General features: G+C 38.4%; 1 protein-coding gene and 1 long non-coding RNA gene across 3 annotated transcripts in view; one reads left to right on the plus strand and one right to left on the minus strand.

Annotated features, from left to right (window-relative positions):
* The window catches only part of LOC123876703 (katanin p60 ATPase-containing subunit A-like 1), a 59,009-nt gene extending 42,682 nt beyond the window's left edge, over positions 1-16,327 (plus strand). For both annotated transcript variants that reach the window (XM_045923015.1, XM_045923016.1), the window contains exons 3-10: positions 8,308-8,437; positions 9,598-9,749; positions 12,299-12,460; positions 12,837-12,958; positions 13,353-13,532; positions 13,897-14,055; positions 14,930-15,153; positions 15,622-16,327. In XM_045923015.1, coding sequence (XP_045778971.1) covers positions 8,308-8,437; positions 9,598-9,749; positions 12,299-12,460; positions 12,837-12,958; positions 13,353-13,532; positions 13,897-14,055; positions 14,930-15,153; positions 15,622-15,820 — 1,328 coding nt within the window. In that variant the 3' untranslated portion in view covers positions 15,821-16,327. The remainder of the gene's footprint in view (positions 1-8,307; positions 8,438-9,597; positions 9,750-12,298; positions 12,461-12,836; positions 12,959-13,352; positions 13,533-13,896; positions 14,056-14,929; positions 15,154-15,621) is intronic.
* Positions 3,233-20,103, minus strand: part of LOC123876714 — a 29,325-nt gene continuing 12,454 nt past the window's right edge. Inside the window, exons 2-3 of the long non-coding RNA XR_006798405.1 lie at positions 9,451-9,457; positions 3,233-3,268 (exon numbers count right to left, since the gene is read on the minus strand). This is a non-coding gene — a long non-coding RNA (uncharacterized LOC123876714). The remainder of the gene's footprint in view (positions 3,269-9,450; positions 9,458-20,103) is intronic.

A 20,103-nucleotide genomic window follows, 5' to 3' on the forward strand; every position in this document is an offset into this window, starting at 1 on the left:
ATTTTGAAGTTATATTTTTATAAATAGTTAAGTATAAGTCGTTAAAGAAATCGTAAAAGTGAAAGGGTTATAAGTACCTCCTACAAAAGGTGAAAGGTATACGAGTTGTTATTTCCCTTTATAGATATTACCTTATAAAAAACCTACGTCTTCCGCTCTTCCACACGGCTAGTGACCTAGTGTAGTGTAACTTTTCAATCTTCGACATAAAGGCCTAAATCTGTCATTTAATATGGACAGACAAACTTCGTCATTTAAGTTTTAAGTTTTAACATCTCGAAACAGTTAGTCGATTTAGGTACCTTCAGTGAATAGTTTAGAAAAAATTAAATAAAGCTTAGTTTGAGTTGTTACCAAAAAAGACATTGCGCTTCTCTCGGTCCTCGGTGCCTCCGTGTCTCCACCCCAGAAGCGCAGTCTCTACTGCACTTATGCGGTTGCGCCTTACACGTAGGGCACAGATACACATTAGTTTAACTACGGTTTAACTACGTGTTTATCATTCATAGTACCATCATTCATAACCTATCTGAAAAAAGCAATCATGCAACCGTAGTTACATGCTCCCCCACACTTGACAACTATTGTTTTAAACCGCATGACGCAAATATGCGCCTTTCCCGGCTGCAGGCTAATAAAATTATTGTGATCACAATGAATTCGTTGTGTTTTAGCGATGACGCGCAGATTGTTATCGTCGACCCACTTTACTCCGTGGCTAATTAATACGTTGACTGACACTTATCAGGGCCACGGCCTTGACGCACAAGCGGTAGCTTAACATAACTAAACTTATAGGCGACAAAATACAAACCAGCCCGCGAACGGTGTGAAACAAGTGTGGATGTCCGCGACAACTCTGTTGATAAATCACAAAACCGACACCAATACTATTCGCGGGCTGTCATGGCGACGGGAAGACGTAGAGATTGTCGAACTTGAACCGGCAAAAACCACATGGTATTCGTCTAAAACGTTCGCTCGTTGCTTATCCAGCAGACGCAGCACGCTTGCAACGCCAGGCTAGGCCATAACCAGAAGAACCAACGGAACCAGGGACAACCCGTCACCTCCCATAGTAATATTAGATTAATCTCTATAGTAACTCAGCCAGCGTAGTCCTCCAGGACCTATAAGGGATCGCTACACACCGTCAGAACTGTACCAGGATCAAAACTTGCGCGCCTCCCAATTCGAAGACTACAGAGTTAACGCCCTTGTCCAACGTGTACAAAGTCTCTTGTCAAAGAGTCTTTATAGTTTCATCCGTGAAAATGGATTTGGCAAATCGATGAAATCTATGCGATACTTAATCGCAATCCGGAAGGACTGACGGACATGCTTCCACTATTGGTAGCAGTTTAGCAACAGTACCGTAAATTCAGGAAATAATCAGTTATTCGATAATCGCAATGTAATAATGACAGGTTTCGCAATATACTAAGCACGCTACGCGGATTTCTGCCCACCAAGGATCTTCAGCCTCTGCTCCTGAACTTTGCTGCAAGGTTTCTCTGTACATTAAAATATAGTAGGTACCAAGTTTTTTTAATTCATTATAGGCAAACGCTTCATCACAATCAACCTGATGGAAAGTTATGATGTGGCCTAAGATGGGACGTGTTTACCTAGAAGTTGCCTATTCACTTTTGTTTTAAAGGTACCCGGATTGTAATTTTTGGTAAAGGTACCCGGATTGGTAGGAAATACAGATCGCAGAAGAGCATTAGTACAAAATAGGCGAACGAATTTTATTAACCACCAATAAAAGGATTAGGTATCTCAAAGAAGATTACTACCAAGCCTGGAACTGAAGTGACAAACTAGGAGAACCTCTTGGTATCTAGGACTCTGTTCTCGCTTCAAACTCTAACGAACACATTTTTCTACACACGCATTGCAGGTAAAATATTCATTATACATCTTTGTATATGCGTTGCTAGCTACTCTAGGTAATGAATAAACATCACAAATACGTAAATAGATGTTATACCGGCTCTACAGTAACCAGGTAATATTATAATGAAAAACTGCGGAACCTGATGCGGGAGGCCTCGTGTAGATAATGGTGGAACGTCGCATTGCTATCTGAAAACTCGAGTTATGAATAAATATTGTCATTGCTACAGATTGTTTTAGCTTTTGACCGTGTTGGGAATATGGGTTTGCTACGTCTACACTATTATACTATAAAGAGGTAAAGTTTGTTTGTGGGAGGTAATCTTTGGAACTACTGAACCGATATTGAAAATTCTTTCACCAGTAGAAAGCTACAGTATTCCTGAGTGGCCATAGGCTGTATCTTATTTCGAAAAAAGATCCCTGCAAAAATTGTAATAAGCTATCCGTTTGGAGCCGGGGCGGGTAGCGAGTATTAAAAAAAGCATTTTGAATCAAAGTATGCTCAGGGTAATTAATTATAGATTTAGCAAACCCAAGTCTACTGTTTGACAAAGTTCTCTTGAAAAGATCTTCAGAGATCGCCGTTTATCCTTCGCGGCTCTCACTCGCTTGTGTTCTTTTGTCCATATCTTCGAACACTGCGCTTTCCAGTGTGAGATACGCTATTCAAGCACCTTAGAACTACAATGCCTTTTAATTGTTCTTCAAGCTATGTGCCACGCTCATTGCCACGTGAGCAAGTGATATTTAACTACATGAAACGCACATAACTGCGAAAAATCAGAGGTGCGTGCCCGGGATCGAACCTGAACACCATTAAAAATTGCTTCGAATAACAATAGTCTAATTATAGTTATTAATAGATGCCTGATTACATTTTATCTCATTAAGCGTGGTCTGAGTACTTTGCCTCGGGTCTGCCAGCACAAAAGACCTCGTAATATCGCTCCTCGTGCCTCGTAATCGAGCGTGGCGATCTGATAAAACTACTTTCCAATCTCCATGTACTAGAAATAGCTTACTATAGCATTTTTACTCTAAAGGTAGTTTCACATTTACACACAGTGTCCATCATATTATGTATACCTACCAAAATTTTTGCAAGAGTCAATATTTACTCATGTGTCAAGGCTATTGGATATAAGAGTAGGTGGGACATTGGCGTGGTCCTGCTTTAAGATTTACTTCGTAATTAGTTATTAGTGTGAGAAAATAGATTTCATTTCACATGTTATACTAACTTTATCTTCTGGCAATGTTGGGTCAAGTCCTAATGTCTTTGTATATCTTTGTATACGTTATGTAGTGAACTAGAGTGAGGGAACTCTCGGTTTGATCCTGAATCGACGATATGTCAACTATTAGGCTAAAATCAAAAAAAAAAATAGGGCTACTTTAGGGCTATCTGCGCCAAATGTCAACACTTGACGCCTGCTAGTGACGTCAAAGCCTCGACGTTTTAAAAGTTAGAAGTTTCCTACCTGTCGTGAACTGAAGTTAGGGATTGTTCATTAGAGTCTTAGCATTAAGTAAGTAGTAAAAACTGTCAACCATGATATAAAAGTAGGCAATTTTATTAACTATGTCTTCATTTGTGAACAGCGCAGATCAAATTACCATTACTGGCATGACTTCCGCGTATTGTTTTGTATACCTGTCAGTGTGTTGAGTATTGACAGTAACATACATAATACATATATGAATAAAGATTGTATGAATGGGACTGCATTACGTGAATTCCTTGTGGGTACTATGTATGGATATGAACAGAATTATACCATGACATGAATGAAACTCGGTTTGTCAATGTGAAGCTCAAAAAGCTTAGTACTCTGAAGTGTTCGCACTAGATCTGTATTTCGAAGAACTGAACGTTAACATGATGATGGTGCCTATATCCGTAGGCTTTAGCATGTTTGCTGATGAAATATGATCTCTCGCGCAACTCAAGAATGGAAAAAGCGTTACAGAACGGCTATTTTCTATGAAGTTAATGGATAGTTATTAATCTAATAATCTAAATCTGAATCGCTCTAAACGTTATCTGTAGACAATTGAAGTAATCTATCAAATTCCATACTTTCCAATCTCAACGGTATACTTTGTACCGTGTACGCAACGAACGCCATGGGACTAACACGGATATAAACCATTGCAACAATCGCTATCTCTATGACTGACTGAAATTATCATACCTACTCTTACTGTAATAGTGCATTATACCTAGCCAATAGTAAGTAATAGCCTTCTGCCCGAATTTCGGCCCCGGTGCTCAGTCTTTATAAATATTAGTTATCTGCGCAACTTCTCTTGCAAGTCGTCCCCTCTAGGTGGACGACATCAAACGAGTTGCAGGCAGCCGCTGGATTTCAGCACTGCAAGACTATGGCTTATGAAGACCCTAAAAGGGAATTAGTCTGGTTGATGATGATGAAGGGGAATTGTCAGCCAATCAGAGGTGATAGTGATTGTCATTCCGTGACTATGATATTTCCGTGCTAAGCCTGCTGATCGTGGATGCTGCGGCATCAGCGTGCACCGTTGCGGACATTCGATGCGGTGATTTTCACCTTTCGATTGGTATGTTAAAGATCTCGTCTCACGCTTTGGCCTTCGTGTCGTACCTATAGGCAAGGCACTGCCTACGTAACTACACAAATATTGTATACCTTCATAGATAAATTAATAAAATATTAGTCTACAAAACAATAATTATAATTTTATAAAGACTAACTATGCAAATAACTGGTAACTGATAATAATAAAAATTAGTGATTACACCCTGACCAAAGTTAAGCTCGAAATCATTGGTCAAACAACCCCATCCTTATCAATATCTGTAGCGAGGCTACTGGCCGTCAGTTTAAAGGACGGTTGACGTCTTTAGCCATAAATAACATATTTACATAGCACATCAAGATGAGGGGAAACAATCAATCTTATGCCGACCTAAACTACGCGTTAATTAAGTCCTCATTAGTCGTAAAGGACGAAAAAGGAATGTTCAGAAAAAATGTCTCAAAAGCCTTTTAAAGCGGCATTCATCCGGTGCGAGATATTTACACGCATGTTTTTAAATAGCCGGTATCATTTCTGTTGATATAGAAAAATCAAAGATACTCACTGTAGACGTTTTTAAGCTAGCCGGCGCGCGGCGGCGTCTCGATAAGTTTATTAAGCTCAGTCAAGTTAGTTATGCAAGGTTACAAAAATTCGCATAGAGCTAAAACTTGGTGTGAATGTTGGGGACCCCAATTATAAATGAATTATGAAAAGTCCCCATAGATCGTTCATTTGCAACTGGCATATAAACTGAAGGTCTGGGTTTCTTTCGAGTTGGGATTCGTAATATTAGTAAATTTTGGTAATCTGGTATTTCTAAGTTCGTGTACCTACTGTTTAAAAGCTGCTAAACATACACTAGACATCCTGCTTCTCGGCCTAAAGCCGCCATCATAATAACTTTTAACTGGCTATGGTGTGTAGAGCGCTTAACTCATAAAAATATCGCCTATTTACTTTTGCAGTAAAAATGCAAGTTGCATGGTGCTAGCAATTTATCGACCTTAACTAATATTGTAAATGCCAGTGCCATAACTTTTCATTGTGTGAGACGAATTATTCACAATTTTTAAATAAACATTTGCTATTCTTGGCTATTTACAAGGACGATTAAAGCACTAATCACACAAGAATTGCGCGTCTTTAAATCCGTTCCGTGCGTACCTTTGATTTTGTATGAAACATAAACTGCACACTGTAAACGACGAATGACTGACGAAACGTATTTATTTCAGCCAGAAGCTACTTGTTAACCTTTTAAGTAAAATAAGGAAAACTAAAGTATACCTGAAACAGTATATTGAATAGTATATCTTGGGTTTTAGCATATTAATGAGTAGGTATCAGTCAGTATTCTACCTAAATGTGACTCATCAGAGGGGAACTTGTTTCATCGTACGTGGACGGTTCTTAGAAACTAATCTGAGAAGGCTGTTTACGGTGTCTTGATAGGTGAAGGAAAGTCATTTAGACCTTTGGCGAAATGAATACCAAGGAACACTTAATAGATCACTAGCTGAGGCTCTACTATAGGGCCTCTGATGTCTGCAATTTCGTCCGCGTGGATTAAGGTTCTTAAAAATGCTATGTAATAATAATTAAGAACTCATTTATTTTCCGACATATTAAGTAGCTCATGTCCGTCTCAGTGGTTTCCGAAATGCAAGCTATCTCGACCCGATTAAATCGGTTAAACGGATGCGCCGTGAAAAGATGACAGATACACACATGCACATTAAAATATTAGTATGGATGTTTCGTGTTATCGTCTCTTTGATTATGATTACCAACCATAGATTAGCAATTAAGTACCAACACACAACACTTCTGTAGAGTAAGAAGAGTCTTAATTATTTTTTATACAAGTTTTTCCTTTCTTGTGTCCTAGATATTTCTTTATAACGCAATCACGTGTTCCAGCTAGTCTAAATAAAAGTTCTATGATTAATTATGATAGTATGAGGGCTTTGTTTAAACAAAATGGGTTTTACCCACGATTCAATCTGTTGAAGAAAGGAACTGTAGTAAGAAAACACAATACACTTTTATTTAAATAAATTGGAGACATTCTTGAGCTATGAGTACACCTGATGGAAAGTGATGATGTGGGCTCAGTGAGAACTTTTAAGCCACGAAAAGGTAGCCAGGCAGTTTCGTATTTATAATAACCTTGGGACCTCTACGTCTATACTCTATATCGGGTTTTTAAAACATGTGCCCCATCCATTGCCACTTCAGCATTTAAAATATTAGCATACAAGTAGAAAAACTAGCTTACTTAGCATACATACTTACTTAGCATACAAATAGAAAATAGAAAAACTTTTCTTCAAATAAACTTCTACACGTGTTTTCGAATCGTCAAATGAACCATATGTACCTACGAATTAACCTGTGTTAGGTTTTGAATATTGGAAAAGGATTTAAACAAGAATTACCACTTTAGGGCTCAGAAAGGTATATGTTCTTGTTTTCAACACTAGTTCGATAGTCATAGTACTTCCATACTAATATTATAAATGCGAAAGTGTGTCTGTCTGTCTGTCTGCTAGCTCAACAGTTAAACTGATTTTGATTAACTGACTGATTTGGGTCGGACATAAGCTTCTTTTTATCCCGGAAAATTAAAGAGTTCCCACGGAATTCTTAAAGGCCCATCTGTTTAACCGATTTATATGTTTGGTACAGAGGTATCTTTCGTCCCGGAAATTGAGGGCAACTTTTAATCCCGGAAAATCAAAGAGTCCCCACGGGATTTTTAAAAACCTTAATCCACGCGGATGAAGCTGCGACTTTATCATCTAGTACCACGTAATGTATTCCGCGATCAATCCCAGTCAAAAAAACTACTAAAACAGGTACAATATTGTGAACGTAGTCGTGATTATAAAACCTAATTGTAAAACACAAGTCGTCGCCCACGACTCCGTGAGCGCGTGGGATTGGTATTGGACTATTGGTACCATCCTCGGTTAAGTTAACATTCCGTGCGTTTATTGCTGCTTTAATAATAAATTTTTCTCTGAGTTGAATGACGTAGGTAAGTGCAGCTAAGTGTAAGGCTACTTATTTAATTTTAATCATAGAATGTACCGGCTTTACTCAAGTGTTTAGTCGATGTAAGCCCGACTAGTTTCGAACCCATCCGGGGTCCTTTTTCATAGGCACTCGCCTCGCTGCGCGTCGCGGTTGAGACTAGTCGGGCTTACATCGACTAAAAACGTTAGTAAAGCCGGTACATTCTATACTCAAAATAGAAATCACTCACGATAGTTTTAAACATTATTATTTTTCTTTAATTTCAAGTCACTAATAAAATTGTCAAATGACCTTCCGTCCTGATAGCTCTATCTCTTATGCCTGCTCTTCACTAATGCGTAAATTGCGGCGCAAAAGCCCGCGGACGCTGCGAACAACGTGGATGGGCGTTTCTCGCCGTTCACGGATGGTTCACGGGTTTTTGTGTGCGAGTGAAGAGAGAGAGTTGAAGATTAACATCCATATTCTTAATTGTAACCTAGCAAGCTCCTCGACTCCAACTCACTTAAGAGAGCCTCTAGGAATGACTCGAAACCTGAAAATTAAGAGTGTATTCAACTGAAGCCGAAACGAGCGGTGTGAAATGTAGACGTGCAGTAAAATACCAATCAGTTTATTGAAGATGTGATAATTTAATCACGTGATCTCTCAGTAATGAGACTAGTCGAAGCGCATATGCTCGTCGCTGCTTCAGTTCAAACGCATTCTTAGGTACCATATTTTGTACCTATATCCAATTGGTGCTCGGTCAGAAATCATCAGCCGTTTGGTCCTTTCCCCAATATCATTATTCTTCTCTTCCAGGATTTGAAGACCTGCCCACCCGCGACCAGATGTGGGCCCCGGCGCCGCACGAGATAGACCCGGACATCTGGCCACCGCCGCCCGACCGCGACCCCGCCGCCTGGCCCTCTCCCACCAGCGTTGAACACAAGTTAGTTCTGAATTTCTTCCTTGCATCATCACTTCAGTCGTGTGTGTTGGCACATAGGTCTTCCCTACCCGGTCGTCAGCTTTCCTAATCTCGCCGGTGCCCTCCTTATATTATAGCTCCAACGTGCGATTTCCACTCAAAAAACCTCACGTAGGTACTAGGTACACTGTCACTTGACCTTAGCCTCATTAGACCTATAGCGCAAAACCTACATACAATGTTTTACTTTCAATTATATGAAACATCAAAGGCCTATAGCCAAAACACACGTCTAGGGGACACTTTAGTGCTCAGTTAGGGTAAAGGGTAAAATTTTTGAAATTTGTGTGGCCCACGCGGACGAAGTCGCGGGGATAAGGTAGTACCTACTTATAAAAAAGGACAGCAGATCCAAAAGTCCTATACCACTTGTGCTACATGAGATCGCGTGTCTCAAACAGATAAACGAACTCCTCTCTCTCTAGAAAGTAAGGTCAGCTACTCGGAACCCACACGACATACATGGCACATTAAGATCAGAACAACTTCCATATATGAATTTTTGCTTAATACAGCAAGTTTTTCCGTACCTACTTTCATTTTATGGAAACCTAGATTTCACTGTCAAGTTTATCAATGTACTAGATGCTGCCCGCGTCTTCGTCCGTGTGGATTTAGGTTTTTAAAAAATTCCATGAAATTCCTCTTTGCTTTTCTGGGATGAAAAGTTGCCTATATCATTTTTGGGATGCAAGCTACTTCTGTACCAAATTTCATATAAATCGGTTAAGCGAATGTTCCTTTAAGAATCCCGTGGGAATTCTGCTTTTTCGGGATAAAAAGTTGCCTATGTCCGTCCCCGGGATGTAAGCCAACGTACCTTTCATCCAAATCGGTTATCATCAGATGCGCTCTATAAATCTCAGCCTTGGAGCATCCATTGTTCGTCTCCTAAATGCAAGCTCACTCTGTTCCAAACGTCAAATCGCCTTAGGGCGAGCCTTGAAAAGGTAACTCGTCGTCATCGTCCCCACCAATAGACTCCCACTGCTGGACATTGGTTTCTTACAAGGGTCGCCACAGAACACATATGTGTCTAGCGGCTCCCAGCAACTCGCTCAGAATCACGTTTGTTTGTTTTTAACTTTCGCCTTTATTACATTAGTATTGTTTTATTTCAGAGGACCCCCCGTAATGAAATCTGCTCGGAACAACCCTCGCAACAACAGGACAGCAGACAAGAAGAACACAGGCCCACGCACCGCCACCACATCACAACGAAGGACGTCAGACGCAAGGAATCCCAAAATTAACACCAATAAAGCACACAGCGGTAACTATTCGTTATTACTATAACCAGAGTTTATAGAGACAGTAGTCCAAAGCCATATACCGAGGACCGTTTAAAATAGGGCCCTAACTACCGTAGGCCAGTTCAGGTCGCTCCTTTGTCCCGCACTTACCGCACGATTGCTCTGTGTAGACGGTTTGGTCAAACCTCTATATGTAATATCCTTATTCTGTATTGTATCTTTAAAGCCACTCATAATCAAGTAAGTAGAAGTTTAAGTTATTAGTTAACTGTAAAACCATTTATTTTGTTTAAATGAAAATTGAGAACCTCACAACAAGCCTTTCTATTTGTCACACGTCATTTAATTTTCTAATTTACCCCCCAAAAGTAAGTTATATTTCAAAATTTATTTATTTATGTCCTACGTTCATGATTCAGAGCAAATTGGCTGTGACAGACGGACTTAAAAACAGGCACACAAGTGATCCTATAAGGGTTCCGTTTTGTCATTCGGACGTATGGAACCCTAAAAGTGTGTAAAACCCTAGTTTAAGGTGTGAGTTTATCTATACAGTCAGTTGGTATCACAACAGTTTATTGCATGGATAAGATTACATGTTAAATAATTTACGCAAAATTCATGATTATGATAACGTGCGAACAGAAAAAACGTAAACAGAGGTGAAACCAATAATATTAAATTCCATTTGTCACACATCAATAAATGTGTATATTTAATGGATGTTGATAATAGGGAAGTCATTACACGATAATTTGGCTGGGTGTGGTAGGCGAATGACAATCTGTTATTATCAGCGATGTAAATGTTCCTCTAGATGGGGCGCTTTATAGTAAGAACATGCTCCAACGAACTCTCGAATGTTCGCACTCTTATCAATCGTAATCTGCTTTAGACGCAGTCCGTCTATCGTAATTAAACTTGAGCTATAACTCTAAATTTATTATTCACGTCGGTTGACGACCTCGATGGTGCAGTGGTAAGCACTGTAGTATTATAGGGAGGTCCCGGGTTAGATTACCGGCAGGGGTTTGGAATTTTATAATTTCTAAATTTCTGGTCTGGTCTGGTGGGAGGTTTGGCCGTGGGTAGTTACCACCCTACCGGCAAATCCGTGCCGCCAAGCAAAATTTAGCGTTCCAGTACGATGGCGTGTACAAACCAAAGGAGTGTGCTTAATGAAAACTGCAATACCCCTTGCAGGTTAGCCCGCTTCCATCTTAGACTGTATCGTCACTTAACCGCCGGATGAGATTGCAGTCAACTGCTAACTTGTATACTGGATTACGATTGACAGGAGTAATGTTCGTTTAACTTCTTGTTCTTGTTACTATGAAGCGCTCCATCTAGTAGAACATTTATATGGCTGGTTATAATGATAGTTTGGCTCCAGGATCATTGTCTTGTGACAGAACGTAATTATATGGCGGCCTTAATCGATTTGTGTGAATCTCTGCGTCTTGTAGGCGTAATATGCGGTTTTATCGATTCTTAGATGCGGATAGTGAGGGGCCTAAGATTTTTCTTTGTCAATTTTGCGAAATCATTTGTAGGGGTACTATGAGCTTTGCAAATGTTTACTTACTATGGCTACGTAGATCTGGCGCACTAGTTGTCCAAGTTCAAGACCATTGGGCGCAAGCTAGACGCGCAACTGGACTAAGCTACCAAGTGCGCGATAGAATGAATAGTTTCATAGAACGATCTAAAGTAGCCAGTACTTCTTGGTACTGTTGTCAGCTATCTTGAACTTGGACTAGTAGTGCGCGCAATCACTTACGTATGGACGACATAAGAACCCCAAAAAAATTGTTGGAGACTGAGACCTAAAGGACCTTATATCCTCCAATCCGTCAAACCACCGAGGATTGATGAATTGGAGGATATAAGGGTTTTGGGAGTTTCGAAAGAAGCTCGCCGTCTCTGATGGAGAAGCGTGCTTAACCAAGCTAATCATCCAACTTTTTGAATGAAAAACTCAACAGCTGGTTATGTAGATTCGATATTAAAAAATATTCAAATTACCTGCTGTACTACGCAAAGTGTGAAAAAATTATCAATAAGTAGATAAGAATTATTATAATATCGTGATATATTTCACACATCGCTGCCTCACAATATGAACAATTTTATTACTCTAATCTTTGAGAGCGCGATACCAAATCCAATTGAACCAAGTAGCTAGAAAAATAAAAAGATTTTGGTTAGCTAAAACTCCTTAAGATCATTATCAGATTAATTTTAATTGCATGGATTAATTTTGCGGGTGTTGTAGTCACACAAAATAATAAAATACCAGCCAATTTAAATAAAGATAGGTCTTCTAAAAATAACTAAAGATAGATTATAAGATAAAGATAAGATTCTAAGAAGAGAAGTTATAAAGATTGTATACTTAAACATAGGTCTTATTAATTACTAGAAACGGTTATTTAATGGTTTAATGGTTTTTTAATGGTTCTTGTACTTAATAGAGGTTTGTATCTGCCAAGTTTTCTAATAAAAAGTTTATATTCACTGACTAACTAGGATCAATGAGATAGTAGTTTAAAATATAATTTTGTTTCAGCAAAAACTAAGGACACAAGTAACAAAGATCACAACAACGCAAAGGACAAACAAGATAGAGATAACAACAATGGTGATACAGACGACGAGAAACACAATAAAGAGGAAGAACGAAGATTCGAGCCACCTTCTGCGGCTGATGGCGACCTGGTGGATATGTTAGGTGAGTCAATATAAAAATACCTCATTTTTGAGACAGAGATAGCAATAATGGCTCAGGTGTTGTATAAGACAAAGGCAACAAGAATAGTGAAACAGAAGACAAGACATACAAAAAGGAAGTGCAAAGATTCGAAGCACTTTCTGAAGCTGATGGTGAGGTGAGTTAGTATAAAAGTACCTCATTTTTAAGAAAAATGGCAAAAATAGCACAAATTATGTGTAAGACACGTCAACAACAGTGACACAGAAGACAAGAAATATTTAAAAAAAAGTGAATCGGTTAAACTGATAGGCCGTGAAAAGCTAGTAAACAGACAGACACTCTTTCTCTTATAATATTAGTATGGATTCTAATAAGTATTTTTTCTTTATTTCAGAAAGGGATATAGTTCAAAAGAACCCGAACATTCGATGGGACGACATAGCGGATCTGTCGGAAGCCAAGCGATTGTTGGAAGAAGCTGTAGTCTTGCCCATGTGGATGCCGGATTTCTTTAAGGTTAGTTTTCTACTGTGTTAGAAAAAAAACAAAATGTTTTTATTCAATTAAACTTTGACAAGAACTTTTGAATCGTCAAGTGCATCTACCACTGGTTTGGAATGCCTTTCCTACCGAGAAGAACCAGCAAGAAACTCGACGGTTGCCCTTTTCAAAGATTTGATATACATATAATATCATGTGTAAAAGTACATTGCTGGAGCAAGCTGCAGGTCAAATCCACGCTCTTTTATCATTTACATAATCTTCGGTTGTATAATATGCTTTTTTCAGAAGGTTAATTTCAATAGATTTTTTAAACTTGAACTCTCAATCCAAAGCATACTAATTTTCACATCAATTTGTCTGAGATAGCCCGTTTTGCACCACTTTAGAAATGTATTTTCACTTTCAGGGTATTCGTCGTCCGTGGAAAGGTGTGTTGATGGTGGGTCCCCCGGGCACCGGCAAGACTATGTTGGCCAAAGCCGTAGCAACGGAGTGTGGCACCACCTTCTTCAATGTCTCCTCTTCCACTCTGACATCCAAGTACCGCGGCGAGTCGGAGAAACTAGTCAGACTGCTGTTTGAGATGGTGAGTCTATAAGACTATGTTGGCGGTATGGTTGTTCTTCTGGGGCGTTGTAAATCTTTCCAAGCTTGGTTAATTCAGTAAGCCCTTATGTCAATAAGGCCTTAAGCCAATATGTCAGATGGTGTCGGCCTGAATATTTTTTTAAAAGAATATTAGCTATGTTCACATGACTAACATTCCCCTTTCCTCTCCAACTAAGCTTGTTGCTCTATTATGTCCAGTTCTTTGATGTTTTTTGGTGTTTCGCCTTTTTATAATAAAATTATAACCAAAGAAAATGGATGATTTACAAGAACTTCTATAATTAACACCATAAAAAAATCTTGACTTGTACCAGATGATCTAAATGTTTAATTTTCGGCAGGCGCGGTTCTACGCGCCCAGTACCATCTTCATTGACGAGATAGATTCGTTATGTTCTCGCCGCGGCTCGGACAGCGAGCACGAAGCGTCGCGACGCGTCAAGTCGGAGCTTCTAGTACAAATGGACGGACTGGGCTCCGCGCACGACGAACCCTCTAAGGTATTATTATATTTTTTTGGCATATAGTCATGGGCGAATCTTTATAAAAGCTTTTTGGGCTGCAGCCCACAGCCCCGTGTCTATGCAGGGCCCATTGGCACACATTTGGCAAAGTGGACAATATTGTGAATTTAAAAATTGCTGTTTTTGGTTGTATTTTATCATTGTTCTCTCCTACAATACTAATAAAACTATAATATACTCCCCATTATTTATTTTCGATGTATTTTCTCATAAGTCGAATGGGCATTATTATCGAAAAGTTTTTTGACAAAATAGCAATTACTTGATTAATTAGGCAGGCCTCTGAGAAGTTTTAGCACAGGGCCCCACAAACTCACGGTCCGTCACTGCATATAGTGGCACCTAGGCAGAGTAACTAGAGTGAAGGAACTCTCGGTTCGACCCTGAATCGACGGTATGTCAAATATTAGGCTATGGGTGACGTGAAATCAAAGAAAAATAGGCTATTCACAGGCTACCTAGCGTATTTAAGAACATTTGACGCCTGCTAGCGACGTCGAAGCCGCTACGTTTTGTTACAAGGTACCTAACTGTCGTGTATTGTGCCTAGGGTCAATGATCCACTAGTTGACCATGTACGAAGAGTTGACCAATGCATATCCACCATGCTAGTCAAATGCGGATTGGCAGACTTTGAGAATATTATGGAGAAAACCCATATTTCATCACGATGTGTTCCTTTACCATTAAAGCAAGTTATATTTAATTACTTGAAAAGCACATAGCTCCGAAAAGTTAAAGGTGCGGAACCCGGAATCGAACCCCAAATCCTCTGAATAGGAGGCAAAACTCTAAACCACTGGTCTACGCTAATTATCCATATAAAATATTTACTGATTCACTTTTACAGGTAGTAATGGTATTAGCAGCAACAAATTTCCCCTGGGACATCGACGAAGCCTTGCGGAGAAGACTCGAAAAGCGGATATACATCCCTCTGCCCACTCAAGAAGGTCGCGAGGTGTTACTGCAAATCAACTTGCGAGAGGTCAAAGTTGACCCCGAGGTTGACTTGCGCGCCATTGCCAAGAAACTTGACGGGTACTCGGGCGCTGATATCACTAATGTTTGCAGGTAAGACTATTTTAAAAGCTTAACATTACAGCATGTATCTACCGCTAAGGATTTTTCCAATATAAGAAATTTGAATGACGTCATGAAAACGTGTAGACCACATTGGATGCATCAAAGAAATGTTCATGACCTCAGGACTACAGATAATAAAACTGTGATACAAGACTTGAGAAGCGGGTATACAAATACTGAAAACAGCGATTTATAAAATAGTATGTACGCGGTGACCAAAACAAATGAAAATTTTCTGGGTTTTTCTTTCACGGCTTACTGCAATGTTCTAGCTCGGAAAAGAAATATTTCATACACCCAAACAAACGGAACCCTAAAAGAGCCGGGCCCGACTCGTACTTGACCGGGTTTTTTTAAAGGAAGGTTCTTTTTTTACTAATACTGTTTTAGGTCCATACATACGCTCATGGAAAATAAGATCTATTAAAATTAAATACAATTGTTTTTCTATTCCAGGGACGCCTCAATGATGTCGATGCGCCGCAAAATAGCCGGTCTCAAGCCGGAACAAATCAAACAGCTTGCCAAGGAAGAGCTCGACTTACCCGTCACCAAGCAGGACTTCATGGAGGCACTGGCTAAGTGCAACAAATCCGTCTCCAAGGGCGACATACAGAAATATCTCTCGTGGATGACGGAGTTCGGCTCCTCTTGATTGACGTAGGATGATAACTCGAGGACATTGTATACTGGTGTGAAATACAAAACATAGACTAAATGGAAAAGATAGATGGGCAAGCTAAGCATGTTCATTGAAGCCAATATTACAGTAATGCCACTTTTATGAGTCTCATCGACAAAATTCTTGACAAGCGCAACCTAACGCCGACTTTCGAATGTGTGTACACCAATGAAATACAAACCTTATTGCTTGGTGTAAAGATTTTATACCTTAGAAAAAAAGAGACTTAATTCGCGCGCACAAAACATGGCGCACAGACAACAATCTATACCTCGGTGGGGCGCTTCGAATCGGTACAGAAATCTGAATTGAACGTCAATTGAACACATTACGCTTTTCTTGATTTATCCCCTATGATCAAGTTTTCGTCACGAAAACCCCATCCATCTTTTTCCTTTAGTCTATGGCTAAATAGTTAATACAAAATGAATTAATGTGTGTATAAATTTTGGAATTTTATTTTGTAGGGATATTTTATTAGGAAACAAAATGAAGAAAATAAGATTTTTCATGGCATTTAACTTTTAAAAAAAACGCACCATAAAAAGTTGTGTTTACTTTTTTTTGGTGCTCAATCAAATTTAGTTTAAAAATTAAAATCTACTTAAAGTTGTGAAATAGATAAACATAGCTAATTCTGTTCAAACTACAATGACAGGTCCAAATGTATTGCTATCCCTCTCATATTACTCCCCGCAGAAAAGAATAGCACTAGATTTAAAGCTGTCAATATAATATGTAGTTTACGAGATTGTAATCAAGAGAGATAGTCACATTTTATTGTACACAATCTCTTCTAAATAATGCTTTCTCTTTCATAATGCTCACTGCGGAAAATGATAGCACTAGATTTAGATTTGTCAATTTAGTTTACAACAGCCATGTTATATACCTACAAAATAGAATTTCAACTTTTATTTCCTTTTAGTGACAGTCAACTGCCTTAACATTTGATTGAACGAGGACTGTTTCAGTATTAGAAAAGTATAAATTTGTAGCATATCCACAATAAATAAGCCATAGGAAATAGTGCATGTTTGTGCAAAAGACATTCCCCTTGGAGTATGTGAAGGTGCAAACACACTGATGTGTTGTATTGTGTTGTGACGCGACACAACACTAATGTGATACGTTCTTACGTGACAAAACGGAGTCATACATTTTATCATAAAGACGTCCACAGATCTGTCCTAGGCCAAGTAAGGGCCTTTCGGTACACAGAGTTTAAAACCCTTTTAGAAAGCCAAAAAAATGTGAACAAAAAAAAACCTGAATTTGTTGTTCAATGATTATTGCTCATTATGGTTAACTTTTTAGAAATTAATTAAATATGATGTTATTATTATTTTACGAATTGGGCTTAACGATGTGTTGAAATAATATGATTTTAAATTGATTTTTTTGAAAAAAATACATAGGCACTTTATAACGGCATATCCATTTAATTATGATTGCGTCAGTTTGCGTTGTAACACCATACGCAGTACAGTAGTGTGTTTGCACATTAAATGTGTAAATAAAATCTTGGTTTTGCTGTTTGAATGAAATTTCGTGTAATATAATCATAATGGTAATGCGTAAGGCACAAATAACAGCTTGTATAATACGCTACTAATGAAGTGTTTCCACGTTGAGATCAAAGATCAGCCACATACGGGCAGTTTAAAGTTGTCAGTCATGACTGCTTCAACTACATAGCGAACTACATACAGGGTTACTGGTAATATGTCGGCAATCCGTTAAGGGGGTGTAGGCGAAGTAATTTGCAACCAAATGACCCCTTATGACCCCTAGGCAAATGTCAACCATTTTCGAGTAATTTGACTTTTTGTGTTTTTTAGAAGAATTTGAGGTATGCAACTTTGAAAATTTATAAAAAAAAAACCAATGCATGAATTTTTTTATTATTATTATTATTTGCTTACTAACACTTCAATACATAATAATCAACCATAAAACGATACTTATCTTTAATAGTTTTCAAATCACAGCTACAAATCTGTACAAGTTTCATAATTTACACCAGGTGGTCTGACAAAAATGGTCGATTTATGTAAAAAATTACTGAAGAACTTTATCGGCAGAACAAATGAAAAACATGTGCAACTTCTCAGCTACCCAACGAGATACAATATGGTACCAGAAATCAGAAAATGGCTGAAAAAAAATACAATTATTGTTAAAAAGACGAAATCGTCTGCAATCCAAAATTACAATAATCGTTTAGGAAGTTTAAAATAATTACGTAGATAAGTTACACTAAGCCATTAAAACTAAATTCTAAAGTTCACTTTCAAAATGTGACCTTCTATTTCTTATGCACAGGCGCATTCTTTTTCTTAATTGAGATTTTACTACATTACTAGTCAAATTGGTTCTTATTGAATTAGCTGCATTTATTATTCTAATTTTCAATTCTTCGACTGATGGCACTGGTGAGACATCGTACACTAGGCTCTTCATATGTCCCCAGACATAATAGTCCATAGGTGTCAGGTCTGGACATCTTGCTGGCCAAGGAGTTGGGCCTCCTCTGCCTATCCATCGATTGGGAAAATTAGTGTCTAACCATTGCCGAACTGTTATTCTCCAGTGTGCTGGACATCCATCGTGCTGGAATCTCATTCCTCTTCTTATTTCCAGAGGTACGTTTTCTACTAATGCAAATAAATGTTCTTTCAAAAAAGTCTCATACGAGCACTTCGTCACTTGGAGCGTACACACGTGGTCTTCCAGAATCGGATTGTCTCCTCTGCACCCGTCCCGTCTCTCTAATTCTTCGATAAACATCACTGAAGACAGACCTGTGTGGTACTCGGCGGCCAGGAAATCGGCGAAGATATTCACGGCGAGCGGCCAAAGCATTGCCGTCACAATATCCATAACAAAAAAGGATATTGGCATATTCCTCATTGGAGTACTGGGTTCTTTCTGCAGCCATTAGTCCTTTTGATGCGCCAAATTGTCGGGAGAGCAATAAATCAGAGTCCAATCACAAGCCAAATCACAGAGTATGCCAGAAACAGTCCATAAGAAAAAGCCAGGTCAATTCACTTCCAAATTCACAATGATGTAGGTACCAACTTAGGTAGAGATGATCTGTACAGTACGAGTGGCACAAGCAAACTGTAAATTTTTGCAGTTTTGCGCAAATTGTGAAACATTTTAAATGTCTTATCTTTTAAGTCTAAGAATTTATAAATACAATACAATTAAATAAGTTAAGGATCCCACCCTTCACCTAATGTACTTGCCAGTGCTTTAATTATTACCTATTCTCTGAAAAATGTTAGGCAAATCTGGCTATTTATGCCTTTGTTTTTTCTATCCAGTCACTAGATAATGTTTTTAAGCTCTTCTTATCCGAGAGCGCTGATTGGTGCACGTATTCACACAAAGGATTAAAAATGTCATTCTTGGAACTCTCATTATTTTTAGAGTGTTATTTTTAGAGTTTTATACTTCGAAAATGAATTGTAAGATTAATTATAACTCATTACTCATCCTAAATAAGAAATAAGAATATTACCATAAAATTCGACGTTGAGATATTATTTCGTATTCTTAAGACGATTTCATTTTTTTTCACAATAATTGCATTTTTTTCGGCCAATTCCTAATTTCTGGTACCATATTGTATCTCGTTGGATAGCTGAGAAGTTGTACATGTTTTTCATGTGTTCTGCCGATAAAGTTCTTCAGCAATTTTTTACATAAATCGACCATTTTTGTCAGACCACCTGGTGTAAATTATGAAACTTGTACAGTTTTGTAGCTGTGATTTAAAAACTATTGAAGATAAGTATCATTTTATGGTTGATTATTATGTATTGAAGTGTTAACAAGCAAATAATAATAAAAATAAAAAAATTCATGCATTGGTTTTTTTTTTATAAATTTTCAAAGTTGCATACCTCAAATTCTTCTAAAAAACACAAAAAGTCAAATTACTCGAAAATGGTTGACATTTGCCTAGGGGTCATTAGAGGTCATTTGGTAGCAAATTACTTCGCCTACACCCCCTTAACAGATTGCCGACATATTACCAGTAACCCTGTATAATGTTCTTTTCATTGTTAATTTACACGAAAGTGCAGCAGTCGCGACCGCTTCGAGCGGTCTTGCGGGCGAATAGTTGCAATACATACACTAACCGCTCTCAAGTTCTCCAGATGTCAACTGCCTGGCGCAGTTAATCTACTCCAGTTTTTATGCTACAGTTAAATTCTCAACTGCTCAAGGATTTAAAATTACTG

This window comes from Maniola jurtina, chromosome 22 (genome assembly GCF_905333055.1).
Source record: "Maniola jurtina chromosome 22, ilManJurt1.1, whole genome shotgun sequence".
NCBI lineage: Eukaryota > Metazoa > Arthropoda > Insecta > Lepidoptera > Nymphalidae > Maniola > Maniola jurtina.